The sequence below is a fragment of the Frankliniella occidentalis genome, unplaced genomic scaffold, assembly GCF_000697945.3.
Source record: "Frankliniella occidentalis isolate FOCC.00 unplaced genomic scaffold, Focc_3.1 Scaffold149, whole genome shotgun sequence".
NCBI classification, from domain to species: Eukaryota; Metazoa; Arthropoda; class Insecta; order Thysanoptera; family Thripidae; genus Frankliniella; species Frankliniella occidentalis.
In genome coordinates this window covers 34,465-49,644 of record NW_026267276.1, presented here as the reverse complement: position 1 = coordinate 49,644, position 15,180 = coordinate 34,465, and the positions used below count along the sequence as shown (strand labels likewise).

General features: G+C 43.6%; 1 protein-coding gene across 24 annotated transcripts in view; it reads right to left on the bottom strand.

The window, feature by feature from the left end:
• The window catches only part of LOC113210446 (broad-complex core protein), a 37,822-nt gene extending 25,223 nt beyond the window's left edge, over positions 1 to 12,599 (bottom strand). For 4 of the 24 annotated variants that reach the window (XR_008011571.1, XM_052271098.1, XM_052271104.1 and 1 more), the window contains exons 1-4: positions 12,305 to 12,597; positions 11,426 to 11,626; positions 11,165 to 11,344; positions 10,713 to 11,085 (exon numbers count right to left, since the gene is read on the bottom strand). Coding sequence is in view for 22 of the 24 variants with exons in the window: in XM_052271098.1 (XP_052127058.1) it covers positions 10,713 to 11,085; positions 11,165 to 11,344; positions 11,426 to 11,617 (745 nt within the window). In the remaining 2 variants the exon portion in view is untranslated. The other 20 variants (XR_003303634.2, XM_026428449.2, XM_026428451.2 and 17 more) reach the window with 15 other exon arrangements.
• Between the last annotated feature and the right edge of the window lie 2,581 nt (positions 12,600 to 15,180).

Below are 15,180 nucleotides of genomic sequence, written 5' to 3'. Positions count from 1 at the left end.
AATATTGAATATTGTAAATAAACATGGCACACCTCTCATTACAGAAAGCCTTCCAAAAAACAATACTGATAGTGACAGTAGCTGACTGGAATGATCACAAGTCATGGCCTTAGAAACGCAAATGATAATGTAGATGCAAATGAAAAAGTTTCTAAGGAATGTTTCAAGTTCAAGAAAGTATCATTGAGAAAAGATAAAGCTATCAATCAAATAAATAAAAGCATCCATACATTAAACCAATAACAAAAGTCCAAACATCAGTCAAAGTATAGTTAGCCTATCTCACTAGTAACTTGCACCGAGAACCTAATTATTTGAAAGTTTGACATGATAAAACAAAAACAAAAAAGAACACTGGAAGCCAGTATAGCCCTTTTCTACAATGAAAGGCAATTTTCACAAATTAATAAGGGTGTGTTGGAAAAATAACAGATTTTGGGGTAGTAAACTAAAACTCAAAAAATCCAAATTGTTCTGGTAACACACAACAAAAAACATAAGTTTTCTTAAAAGCAAAGCAATAAGCTAGGTGTGTTTAAATCCTGATGTGACCGATACTAAATATACTGCAAGCATTTGGTACTATTTCGATTCAGCCCCAAAGGGAAAAGGAGACAGATTGAGCCTATATGCAGCAGATAAACCTTGTAAAAAAACATGAACCCGTATGTTTTGAGACAGAAGATTACAAATAATTTTAAGAGATAAAAAGTACAAAACAAATAAAAAAGGAATGCCATTGTGGATTAGAATCACTAACATCAAGTAACACATTTCGTTTAAGTCTCCAAACTGTAACCTTATCTTCAATAAAATAAACTAGATAAATTGATTCACAATGACAACAGGAATAGCAAAAAGAAATGAATCATGTTCTTTTGCAGATTAGAGAAACATTCTTCAACGAATGTTGGAAAACAAGAAATCATATAGAGGTTGCTCACTAATTAACTAAAGGTAACCTATTGTTAAGTGAAAAATACCAGCAAAAGTTCAGGTAAGCGTATACATTATAAATCTTAAAAAACTATTGAATGCCAAAGACTTCATTAAAAACCTGGTAAAAATATAATGGCTTCAAAACTCATCTTAATTCTCATACAACAATATCATATTGAACATTAAAAATTTTACTACTAGTTAGTATACATATACCAGGTATAGAGCAGCACAGCCACCACAGTAAAGCAATTTCAACAGGAAAAGGCAAAGAAAAAGTTAAGTGATGACAGTTACAGATAGAAATTTTGTAAGATAATCACATTTATGTGAGAGAGACCATATCTGAAGCACCATGTTTCTTCCTCTCATTTTAACAAAAAAGAAGAATGCCTACTGTTCACTGTTACAAATCTGACTAATTCTATATTCTACTCTATCAATTAATAAATGCACAACACTAAGAGCAAAATAACAAGACCTAATTTTAAAAATAATGAGCATAAGACTAATGTCTTAGGAAGGGACGGAGGCGGTGAGCATCAGCAGTGCAACCATAACCAGTTATCAAATTACATGGTCGGCAGGGAGGCTGACACAGGAGGAAGAGGATGCGACTGCTGCTGATGAATATGTTGATCATCCTGAATATCATGTTCCATACTCCTTTCATGCTCAGAACGGCTAGAATCAGCTCTAGCATCCTGCTTACGACGCATTTCAAGCTCAATACGAAGTTGCTCTCTCTGAATATGATCTAATTGGTCATACTGCCCAAGTTGCTGATTTAAATGTTGACTTATTTGCTGAATGTCAAGATCAAGCCCCCTATCTTGTTTGTTATTGGCATCAAGCCTACCATCCTGCTTCCGCCGCATTTCAAGTTCAATCCGTAGTTGTTCCTGCTGATGTTGATCTAATTGATCATACTGCCCAAGCTGTTGGTTCAAATGTTGATTAAGTTGTTGATTAATTTGCTGACTTAAATGCTGGTTGATTTGTTGACTGAGCTGGTTCATTTGCTGGTGCTCATCCATTGGATCCATTGGGTGGCCTCTCATCATACCCATACGCTTCCTGCGGAAGTTCCTGTGGTAGAGAGAGAGGTGATTCTGCAAGGAGTTTGATGTTCGGAATGTCTTGGGGCAGTGAGGACAATTAGAGCGATGATTGGGCATGTGGCGATCCTCCATATGGCGCCGCAAACTTGCTTTCCGCATGGTCTTTCCGCAGATGTGGCAGGTGATGTAGCGAGTTGCCATAAGGTATGCTGGTCCTGAAACAATTAGCATATCTTGGTGACTGTTGACAATTGAAAAGATTACTTTAAGAGAGGGGATATAGACTATGCTATGCGCATGAGGACATGATTCTAATAAGCAAGCTGATCTTTCAAAGCATGATTAAGGAAAAAATTGTAATTGAGTGAGCGGATGAGACAAACCCCTTCTGTTGCTAGCACATTGAGATACCATTGTGTAATGACACCACACATTTACCTAAGTTAACTGACTACTTACCAGTTAAACTTCTGGTGTGGAAGTGTGCATACGTGTGGTGAGTGTCGTGGTTTGTAAACAATTGTCAAGTCAGAACAGGTACATTTTACTGTCTAAATTATAACACTATCAGTTAAAACTATAACATTCAGACTTTTAATTAAATGCAAATAGCACAATCTTTGGTAAAAAAAAAAAAAAAATGTTCCCAAATTATACTAGAACAATCTTAATTCCCGGCAGGTGGTGCGCCCATCGCCAGTCCATCAATATGAGCAGTTGCTCCAGCTCTGTGTGGAGGTCGGCAGCACATCACTGGGCGCGGGGGATGGGGCTGGCGAGGGCGTCGGGGGGCCGCACGGCGTCAAGGGATTGTTCACCTCGAGAGGCGCCATGGGCAGGTACTGGGGCGGCTGCATGTGCGTGATGACCGGAACAGCCGCGGGCCCCATGGGGCCGCAACCCCCAGCCGCCAGCGCCACCCCCGGGCTCGTCACCAGCGCGGCCCTGCCGCTCCCCAGAGCCACCCCCGTTTGGCCCAACGCGCCCGGGCCGGGACCCGGCTGCCGCTGTCTCTTGGCAGCCTGCGTGAGCTCGCGGTGGTACAGCGACAAGTGGTTCGAGAGCGAGTTGGCCGTGCGGAAGTGCTTGTTGCAGTACTGGCAGGTGGAGGCCTGAACGTTGTCCGAGTGCCGGTCCACCATGTGCTTGCGCAGGCTGCCCCTCTTCAGCACCTTGCCGCACAGGTTACAGTTGACGACCACCTTCCAACTCTCTGCAACGACCACAACATGCCACCAGGGCCATCAGCGTTCTGACCTCCTGACCAGTCCTGACTCACCAAGGGTAAAACCCTCCCCCACAGACCCTCACTGTATGTCACCCCCTCACTGTATGTCTACATCAAAAGGGAGCTTGGTGTGGTGCCTTTTGTAAAAGAAAATGTAGCCTTGAACCTTCCTGTTGCGAGTGCCAACTACAATCTAGTATCAGAATATTTTCAAGAATGCATTACAATTTTAATCAAAAATAGGATATAATTTAAGATTTTTGTTTATTTCAATGGTAAAAAATAAACACAATGATTTCAGGCGCAAAACAAGTTGTGTATGATGAATTTGTACTGAGGCACAATTTTTTGATAGAAGAAAAATTGAAATAATATGTACAAAATTATGATAATAACAATTACATAATTTTTGTTGGCATCTAAATTCAACCAACATTTCAGTCAGTGCTTTGCCACGGCCCAACACAATCAACACAACATTGAAATTGCAAACAAGATTTCTTTGGTATACTGCACTGATAGTTAGCACATTCTGAATCCTACCTTATGGCAAAACAAAAATATTTCAATAGAGTAGAAAACTAAACTGTACAAAGTTCTCGTTCATAACAAACAAAATTCAATTTTTCATATATGTACATATAGATAACAAATCACATGATACATAAACTAATTATTTACACAGATGAAACAAGTTAGTGCACGCACAAAATTTACATTAATCCCATTAAACTAAACAAGTGTGCTGAGCCCACAATAATGATGCAACCAGAAAATTATGATCATGTGCACAATGAAAAATACTGTGAAGAATCACAAAAGTAAACAAGCTAATACTCTAGTGGAAATCAATGCACTATTGTACAATTACAATATGTGGAAAAAACAACTTGCAATACTTTTGAGATGTACTGCCATAAATTTCAAATACCTAACAGAAAATAAACGAAGAATTTTAGGAGAGCTTTAAGTTTTAAGTAGGAGGATTTCATCCCTTCTGAAAGATCAGAATTGTAACAATTCAGGTAATACTGGAACTATAAATCAACAAAAGCATCAGCACATCCTGCACAATAACTTAAATGGATAGTCAAACAGTAAAAATCACAGGTCTCTAGAATACAAACAATAAATTTCTCACCACGAGAGAATAGTTCAGCTAGTGACTGCCAATCTTTTAAGATTAAATTGAAAACTAGCAAAAAATACAGGATTACGAACCAAAATTCTGCTAAGTTTTAAGACATAACACATAATTAGATATTTGCTCCATCCAGCCTTGCATCTATATGTGATTCAAATAAATTAAGGAAGAACAAGCGGCACAAAGAATGAACTTCATGTCTGTTAACAAATTAAGATATTGAAAGGGATAAACAGAACTAACAAAATAATAAAATACTGGAAATTGGCCTAGAACTAAATCTGGAATGAACACGAGGATGACGACTAGACTAAACAACCTTTCCCTTATGCATTCGATTTGAATCCTCATCTAACAGTAATAAATTATCTCCTTTCTAATTTATCTGGATGATTATCAACCGGCTCGCACCACTCTGCATCCACTGGAGCATTACTGGAACAATGGTTGTGCTCGCCTGATACCTTCACCACCTGGAAATTCAGCGTTTGACAGCGGCCCTTGCACTTGGTGCGCCTATATTCCGAACACCTCCAAATTATCTTCGAATAGTAGCGGTCCTCCCGAGTGTAAACGTAACCGGCGTAATAGAGTTGGAAACCTCCTTTCCTCGTACGGAAGTACCCTTCCTCGCGCGGAACGGGCTCAGCTATCATCCCTGCACCTACAATAACACAGAGGCACACCCATTAGGTCTATACGTGCCACACGTGTCCCTGCAGCTGCTGCTGCAACTGCTGCAGCGGCAGCGACTGCTGCTGCGGCTGCTGCTGCTGCTTGTAGTCCTGCTGCGGCTGTGGTTGCTGCATGAGCGGCGGCACGGCCCAGTCCATGACACTCATGGCTTCCTGGCGCTGGCGTCGCTTGCGGATCGTGTCCGTGTGAGGGGGGTGCTCGTGCGTGCCGGAGGTGCGGGTCACGTGGCCATCTACAGTATGGCACAGGGCTCTACACTTGGACCTCTGGTAGTCTATGCACCGCCAGGACACCTTTGAGCCCTTGGCCTCGCCCTTATAGTACATGAACTCGTTGAGCACCAGCTGGACGCCGCCTTTGGTGCTGCGCAGGTACTCCATCTGCGTCGGGACATTGCCTACAAAACACACGGGGGTCAACTACACACAGCCTCTCTCGCATGCCCTTGCCCTAAAGCGCGCTGGTGGATGGTATTACTAAGTGTCAGTCAGCTGCTGATTTTGGCGCTCGGCCATTTTCTTCTTAATTATCTCGGGCACAGGGGGGTGGCAGTGCATGTCCGTCACTTTCGTCACTTTGAAGTCGACCGTCTGGCAGCGGCCGCGGCAGCGCAGCCTGAAGTACTCCATACACTTCCACGAGATCTTGGTGCCGCTGCGATTCTCCTGGTTGTAAATGTAATTGGCGTGAACCAGCTGCACGCCGCCCTTGTTGGTGCGCAGAAAGCGCGCCTCCGCCTCACCTACGGGACAGAACGGAAGGGGAAAGGACTCAGCTCAGCTCCTCGAGGGGCGGGGCGGGGCGGGCCATCTACAGTGCACTGTTTGGACACACTGGCTACGGCCACACGGCCAGCCTCTCCTCCTCCTCCCTGCGCGCGATCTCGCCCAGGTCAGGCGCGTGGTTGTGCTCGCCACTGATCTTGACGACCACGTCGTCGACCGTCATGCAGCGGCCCTTGCAGCGCATCTTGTGGTACTCGTGACACCTCCAGGTGTGCTTCCTGTCGCCCGCGTTCCCGGTGCGGCATTCCCGAAAGAACAGGAAGCCGTCGTGCACCAGCATCTTGCCGCCCTTGCGGCTGCGGATGAACCGTGAGGCCGGGGAGTGAGGGTGAGGGTACCCCCCTGGGTCCCCACCTGGGTCACCACCTACACACAGAAGCAGGCATTACGACTCTACTGCAGGCTGGCAGCCGCTTCCATCGGGGTGGCCATGTCCGCGAAGGCAGCGGCGGTGAGCGCGGCGTCCTGCGGCCAGCCGTGAGCGGGGGCGGGGTGGTTGTGCTGGCCACCCGTCACCTTCAGCGCGCCGCGGAACGTGACGCAGCGGCCAGGGCAGCCGGACTTGTAGTACTCCGTGCATGTCCAGTAGGTGCGCTCGCCGCGCTGCTCCTTGCAGCCGAACAGGTAGCCCTCCACGTACAGCTGCCGCTTGCCCTTTCTGCTCGCCACGAACGTGTAACCTACGGGCAGCGCGGCCACGGCAGGGCCGCACACAACACCTTAGCAGCTGGCAGGTCGTTCCTCCCCCATTCGGGCTTTCAATCCCTTTCGTCAACAACTTCTTGTTATTCAGAGCGGTTAGTTCAAGTGGATGGCCCACATCAACTGTCCTTTCAGTCATCGTGTCTTACAAACACGGCAAGCATTCTTCTGGCCAGTCTAAACTGAGGGGGAGTAATAGACTGCCCTACCCCGACTTGAGCACCTGAGTTTAGTGTACTTGTCTGATCAGGTCTCCCTTAGAACTTACGAGAGCCTTACTTTCTACATAAATAAAATTTGATGGCTTAAAATATGTCATAAAGAGAAGTATGTAGTTTTCAAAGTAACCTAGAATAGTAGGCAAAAGCAAGCAACGGTTTTCAAAAATTTCTTGCCTGTAATACTTAAACTACACATGATATGGTATACAATATAAATAATATATAAATATAATCTTAACCATAAATTCAAATGATTACAACTAAGCTAAACTCTTTCATGATTGCACCTTGGACAGCACTAATACACTCATTGCATCATCTTAAACTGGATACACAGATTCAGATGGACCAACATCAAATATAGGAGGATGTGTGTGAGGAGTTGCAGAAGGTCTTATAGTTTCGCCATAAGTAATGCAACGTGCCTTGCAATTCTGACGATTTAACTCGGAACAAGTCCAATAAATTCTGTCACCAATACGATTACGGCTGTTGACATAATACATATAGCCGTTATATGGTAACTTTGTTTTGTAACGACCCACCCTACCTGAAAATGAAAATGAAATTTGTGTTAACGTTATCTTTAAGGTTCATCTAATCATTCCATGGTGGTGGTGCTTTGCATATGATAACCCCAATTTTTCTCAGAAGTTACGAGCACTAATCAAACATTTTAAATAAAAGTCCAAAAAGTTAAAAAAATAAAATTTAAGTTGCAAGAATTTTTCATTTTCACCCTCCTCCACTTTAAACATCTTTTAAGCAGTGATTATGGGGCTGTCCAAGGAGCATCAGGTTTTTCTTCTCATCAGTGACACAGCGAGCTAGACAATTCTGATCCTGATCAATGCACTTCCAATATGTTGCGCCTTTCTTGGTTTTGTTGGTCCTTTTGTAGATGTAGCCTTCATGAAGAAGACGAGTGCTTCTCCCACAAGAATGAACCCAATAGGAAACTAATGAGACAAAAATAAGGAATCAAATGAAATGTCAAAGCAGCACACAGTGCAAGTGCCAAAATTTTTCACCTTCATAATTAAAAAAAAAAAAAAGAATTTGGGCAGCAGAGGTGTGAAAAGGGAGCTCTCCAACAAAATAATTTAAGGTATGCAAAAAGCACTGACAAATGTTGAAGTAATTTTCTTTAAAACTCTCATGAGTATTAACAAATTAGGGAGAAAGTACAGTATTAAGAGCATACCTTCTCTCTTAGGGCTTACATCTTCAAACTCAGCAGGCGCTACAGGAGGACCAGAATTGTTCTGCCCAATATATCCTGACTCACTACACTGACCATTGTTTACTGCAAACAACCAACCAAACAATTATGTTACACAAGTAAGTCATAATCAAGGATGGTGTTCATACAAATTTCAGTTTAACATTCATTTCCTTTAAAACTAATTCTGGAGATAACAGAATAGGAAATAAAATAAATACAGCAATCCCTCTCCACAATAACAATTAAAATTTGACAAGTAACTACTTTTTATATACAGGAACATATAGCTTAACAGTGTCAAGAAACCAAGTAAAGTTATGTTACAGAATGACAAAACATGGAAACACCACCTCGCAGACAGCAAATTAGGGTATGAGAATGACAGTGTGATTTACTGAGGCTACTGAATTGTGAGTTATAATTTTGACATACTTTTTTTGAACTTAACAGAATACAGTTAAGTCACATCACAGCAACCATGTGTACAAAGTGTATAAAAAATGATGTAACTAAAAGTGTCTGAAGTCCCAATTTGATATTGTAAAAATAGATATCTCAATATGCCTATGAGCCAAAACTCATGTCTTAAACCATTCCTCATGCGCCTAGCAGTCTTGCTATGATGAAAACATTGCTTATAACTCTATAGAAATGAGGGGCGACACTTACCATAAACATGGAGTAATAATCGCTGTAATCCTTTGCAGTATGCGCAAATGCAATCTTCTTCTTGTTCAGTACAAGAAAGTGCCTCAACACAGTACGGCACAGTAGCTCAGGAGTCATAACAGAAGTAATAGTGTGTCCAAACATGCACTGTAGACAGCCCCCTACACCTCACCGCAGTTTGCGGATGACTAACAATCATGCAGCAACCAAGGGCCAGACAGCTCCATAAACTGGCAATGCATGGAGTTCAGGGATATTAACGGCTTCAATTTTCCATCCCTAACCATACCATTTGTTTCGAAACAAATATGAGACAAACAGAGGGAGCAATTAATTTGGACCAGCAAGTACTTAGATTTTTTACTATAGCACAAAACAAACTATTATACACGAATGTGGTCAAAACAAATGCCATGGTAATGGAAATTCATCAGAAACAAACCTAAAATATCTCTGCCTTCCATGCAAAGTCATGAAAATGGCCCTTAATTTTGAGCTGCTTACAAGAGATTACCTTCAATCACTAAAACATATTGTTTGGGCAAACAACAAGTTTGATAGAAATTGAAACTATCTTAATACACCTATAACACCAAATAGCTTCCTACAGTACTTAGTTACACACACACAAAAAGACTGACATAATGTGGTAATAATAGTATTGGACAGACTATTTCAGAAAGAGTTTAACAATAATGCTTCAGTTCTGAAGCTTAAATGATAACAATGGACAGGCCTTGTACCTTACAATAGACAAAGTATATGTCTAAGGGCAAGTACTACCCAAAGTAAAAATGCCTAATTAAGGGATTGGAAATAAGATATAAACATGTAGATCGAATATTAATTTAAGTAGCACCATAATCATTGTAAGATGTCAGCTAGAGGCTTGTCACAACTGATTAATATAGTGTTGTCATTTCAATTGAGTCCCATGGTAAAGTCTAACCAGTACCTCCAAACTTCCACCAGTCCATGTGTTATGTATGATTCCACAAAAATGTAGTCTTTCTCTACTGCCCAATCGGTTAGCAGTAAGGAAAGAAAGTGAATGTCATGAGCATCTCTACAGTCAGGGTGATTTAGTGCAACAGGCCGGGGTAGGCACATATAACAAAGACACCACCAACCCTCCGCTCACTCAATAACAAGGGTTGTACCAATGTACTTATGCGAGGGGAAAAAAAAACAGACCGACAGTCAAACTTAGTAATGGGGAATGAACCATCAACCAGCTTGCTTGAGCAACATATACAGGTAACATACGACAGCAGGAAGATGGACTCTACAACCCTCATTAGGGTGACAAGTTAAAACAACAGAGACAGAACCATCCTCCTGCTATCATTATGCAGCCCTTATTTGTGCAATGGGAACCCTACAATTTGTTTTGACCACATGCGAGTACAGATTTTATTAGATAATAAAAATTAGAAGTTATGAAGATAGCAAATTTGCCAGATTACCACTGTCTGCTTCTAATTTCTATAGCTTCCTCACTTCTATGCAAGCAAAATTACTGAGGATTGTAAAAAACCTCAAGGCCCTCAAAAATTGAAACATAAAAGTAAGGAAGTTCTAAATGACCGTTTATTAAATTTAATTCAAAAAACTACAACTGACCTAAGTCATGGCATTTTCAATAAAGATATGAAAAAGAAAGGTTCCTCTTAAGATGATATTGAATGAGATATCACTGCCTTGACTTCATGGTAAGTTGTCAGTGTTCACACAACAGCATAAATAAAAAAAAAAAAAAAAACAAGTTGTTTGAATTAAGTACTGATTTCTTAGTTGTAAGAAAGGAACTGATCACAATATTAACAGTAACTACTGTGTGAACACTGACCTGCAGGAAGTTTTTTTTTTATATATATAAATAAAGGGAGTTTAGCTTACCTTGGCCTCCATCTTGTCCAACGTTGCCATCTTTCATTCCAGGTAATCCTACGAAGTTTCCAAGACCTAAAAGCAAGTAGAGATGTATTGTTATACATGCATAGAAATGAGAAATTTCAAATGCAGTTGGTGGTTCACATTACCTGCCATACCCTTAGGGTCACCACCTAATAGTTGTTGAACCAAAGGATCGTGACCAACTGAGTCATCAGCCATCATGTCCAGTCCATCTTCCGATTCATCATATTCTTGAGGTTCCATTTTGGGGTTCATCATATTCATAAAGTCATTTCCATCTTGGAGTGCCTGGTCATTACTAGGGCCTTCAGGGGGAGTTTGCGGAGTTACATCAACAACTTGGGAGGGTGTAGTTGGTGCTGAGGTGGATGGGAGCGGAGGAGCTTCTGATCTCTTGCGTTTTGGAGGCGGATGTGTTGATGTATCTTGAGGTAATGAGTGTGTTCTTGAAGGAGCTGAATTTGATGAAGTCTTATTAGATGTTGGTTCAGCTGATTCCTGTAAATTAAAATTGCAAAAGTGAGTGATCACAATACAGTTACATACTACAATATATCTCATACGGAACTTGTATTACCTTTTTAGAATCACTACCAGTTAGACCTTTGATTTGTAACATTTCAGCAGTCTTAAGAAACATAGCTAATTCTTCTTGCCTTACATTTACTTCTCCTCTATACATAAATTGAAGTAGGGCTTCTAACTCCTTATAACCCGTGTCTTTCAATATCACAATTGGGTGCTTACATGGATTGACCTAAAAAACAAAACAATTATAATGTATATCTTTTTTGAAAGAAAACTTAAAAGGGTAGGAAAAGTATAAAAAAAAACTTACCTTAAATAAATCTTTAAAATATGGGCTACACACAGATAATACCATTTTGTGTGCCTGTACAAATTTGCCTTCAGCTGCTATAGTTACATCAACTAAATCTTCTCCCAGAAGTAAATCGTGAAAGCCTGCTGTCAGGTTATTGTGGAAATTATTCCACCTAAGTGAAAACTGTTCAGCATCTATTGCCGTCATTTTCCCTATCTGAAAAATAAAATAAAATGAGATTATAATTTCCCAAACAAACAGAATTACTACTTCAACCAAAGATGTTGTTTAAATTAGTTTGAAATGAAGTGTAACATTAAAAACTTCTGCCTTCCTCAACAATGGGACTGCACAGCATAAACAAAGAGAGGAGTATTGCAAGGTATTTACTCAGATCTAAAATAAGATCACATCACTCAACAAGCATATTTTCTTCCACAAAATGGAATAAAATAACACATGGCAACTATGAAAAGTGACAATAAAACCGAATTTACAACAGGGGTGACGCTAACAAGAACCGATTACACAATATGGCTACCGGCATCTGCGGAATTTCACGAGGACGCCAAAAAACCCAGGTTCCTAAGAACATGGATCAATAAAATCTATCTAGAAACATGGACCGGTTCGTGCGCTCAGTAATTCCCACAAAAAACGAAAGCATTTGACGAAAAAAGGTGCAAGGTTCTCGTACTATTTAAAAAATAAATGGGAGTAATACAAACATATTTCAAAAGAGAAAAAAACACCACCACGCTAGGACGGCAAATCTATCACAGAATCAAAGGCAAGCCAACGAGAACTAATATTTTAAGTTTCGGCTCCTCTCATAATTTTGAAATACGGGAACCGATACGTACACATAGATTTATTAGACAGCTAACCACGTACCTTATATCACAATTTCCTGATAGGAAATATTCCAAGATAAGCCGCACCTCGGTGCCCCAGAGCACCGCCCACGAAGGTAGAACTCAAGAGGACTTTTATCAGTCAAAACTTAGGTTTCTGAAACTACTTCAATGCTCAGTCTGTTCCTTTGGTTACGAGCATCAACAACGAACACACAAACCAAAAATAATAGCAACTTGCGTATCAAAACTACGTTAAGTTCATCTTCTTGTCTTGGGAGGCTTTGTCATTTCGTCGGAGAGAAGATGGACGCTACTAAGCTTTCCCGATCACCAAGCCGCTAAATGTGATGTAGTGCTACCAACGCACATGTATGCAAAACAGAATTTCCCCGAAGCGCGAGAAGGGAAACCCATTTGCTCCTTTGGTCCAAAGCCTGTATTTGAACAAAATTAAAATGATTGAAATCGTAATGTTAGAAACAGGAATGATTTGGAAGAAGTTCTACAGGAAAACTTTAGAGGAGTACAAACCCCTGCCCAAACTTATGTTGGCAGTTGATGTCTAGGTCTACTCGGATTGCCAACTGTAAGAAAAGTCCCAGCAACGCTGACATTGTAAGTTGTGGCCAAGTTGCCTCTACGATATTAATAAATAGCACAGTATAAGTGTCGATAAAATTATTATGGATAAAAGGTGTACGAGACGTACACGGCGAGATTGTTTCTAACATCAAAAATTGACTGTAAGGGGTGGCTACGCTGTACGTTGGGTGGCCTACGTACACGGCTGATGGCGGTTGGAAGAAGTGGAAGGAGGAGCCCCTCGAGAGCACCGAGACCCCTAGGGCCTCGTTCACAATTCCGATTATGGGGAAGGGGTGCATTTCACTCACACCCACGTAAAAGTCGAGGAGTTTCTCTTTTCCCCCTTGCTTTTCTACGAACCGCTTGCGCCAAGTGCAGCAGCTAGAGTTGCCTCGTATGCAGTCGGGTGTCGGGTGGCAAGCAACTGGTTGGGCTGGCGACCACACACGTGCACAGTGCCGAGCTCGCAACCAAAACAGACAAGCACAACATACACACACCGATAGCCAGCGTTCGAACGTGAGCACCGGGTTAGCTTAAACACTGTGAGCAGTACAAGTAGACTAGTCTCCATATCGCATCGTATTTGTTGCCGATTTCGAATTTCCGCAAGATGACAAGAGACAAGATCTTTTTTTGCAGCATCATCCCGCTCGCTGCCCGCTCGTATATTAAAAAGACAAAGACAACAGGTGTACTCTTCATCAGATTTCATCGCTTCGAAACAGGCCGAGCGACCGAAACAGCAACACCTGCTTCGGCACAGGCCGGCTGGAATGTAAAGCAACCGTGCAGGATTCAAAACCAGTCATCCGGCATCCGTTTGGCTAAGTTTGTGTTGTCATCCTTGACTATTCAAAACACGTCTGTTTAACGCACTGAATCGGTGTTGGCTAAATGGGTAATGGGTGTTCAGGAAATTTCGCACCACGACTATGGTCAAGATCGACATACACCACCGCCGCTTCATGTTCTGACTCGGACAGGCAAGTCGGCAAAGGCGTTGCGGCTATCGTGGAGGCTGTGACCAGGGGGGCGCGCGAGGGCCGCGGCAACGGGCCTACGTGAGCCCGCGGCCGCGGGTCGCTCACTGGGGTGTGGCGGGCGTTGTGTCAACTGCGGGCATGGCCTGGGCCCCTCGCTCGTACTTGGTCAACTGCGGGCAAAGCCTCTTTTGACGAGGGTTCCGGGAAGCCGAGCCCCGCCCGCAGGCTTGCCCGGAGTGCCAACTGCGGGCACGGGAGTGCTGGGTTGCCTACCCCGCCGGCGCTTTCTGCCGCTCTCGGCCGTAGGCCTACTTGCCCCGCGACTAGCGTGCAAGGTCATAACTTGCACACGTTGTTCTGCAAATTCTGCACACTTATTTTACCAGTGTATGCAACTGTGTTTCTTTGAAAATAAAAAGAAGCAAACCAAAACTAACAAACCTAACTAAATACAGTTAATTAGTAATGATATTAGACTATTATCTATGCATCGAAGTGTCTATTTGAAATAATAAGAAGCAAACCACAACTAACAAACCTAACTCAATACATAAAATCAGTAATGGTGTTATTAATGCAGCGTACGACCCCTGACTTCAGGAATGAACACATTCCATGCTGCTCATTTTTGGTGCCTATGACATTACTTGGGGAGCGTGACCACATGGTGGTCATGCCACAAGCGACGTGTTAAGTAGCGCTAATGACGCGTGTGCACTCAGTGTGCCGTCGGAACTCCGGCAGGCTGGGTGCCGGGTGCGGGAAGCGGCAGAGAGCGCCGGCGGGGTAGGCAACCCAGTACTCCCGTGCCCGCAGTCGGCACTCCGGGCGCCCCGGGCTTCCCGGAACCAGCTGTCAAAAGAGGCTTTGCCCGCAGTTGACCAAGTACGAGCGAGGGGCCCAGGCCATGCCCGCAGTTGACCACGCGCCGTGTGGCGGGGTGGCGGCGGGGGAAGCCCAGCCCAGCCCCCGCGCGCACCGCTTGCTGGCTTCCGCCCTCGCGGCCCCCTTCACTCGGCACACGGCGCAGTTCTCCTGAAATCTCGGAAGGGGAGGGCGTGCACGAGGGAGGGGTTCCGGGAGGGCGCGAACGCGGGCTGCCCCAGCGGCAGCGGCGCACCCACGCCCACGCCTCCACCCCTTTCCGTGGCGGTGACCTCCCCGCCCCGGGCGGCCCGGCGGCTCGGGTCCGGGCCCGTGTCCTCCGACAGCACTAGCCGCGGAGCTGGTGCCGCGCCGTCTGGGCCGGCCAGCCGCCTCGGTCGCAACGTTGCCGGGGCTGCGGCGGGGCTGCGCCGGCGGTGCGCTGAGCGCTCGCGGCGCGCCCCGGGCTGCCCCGGGC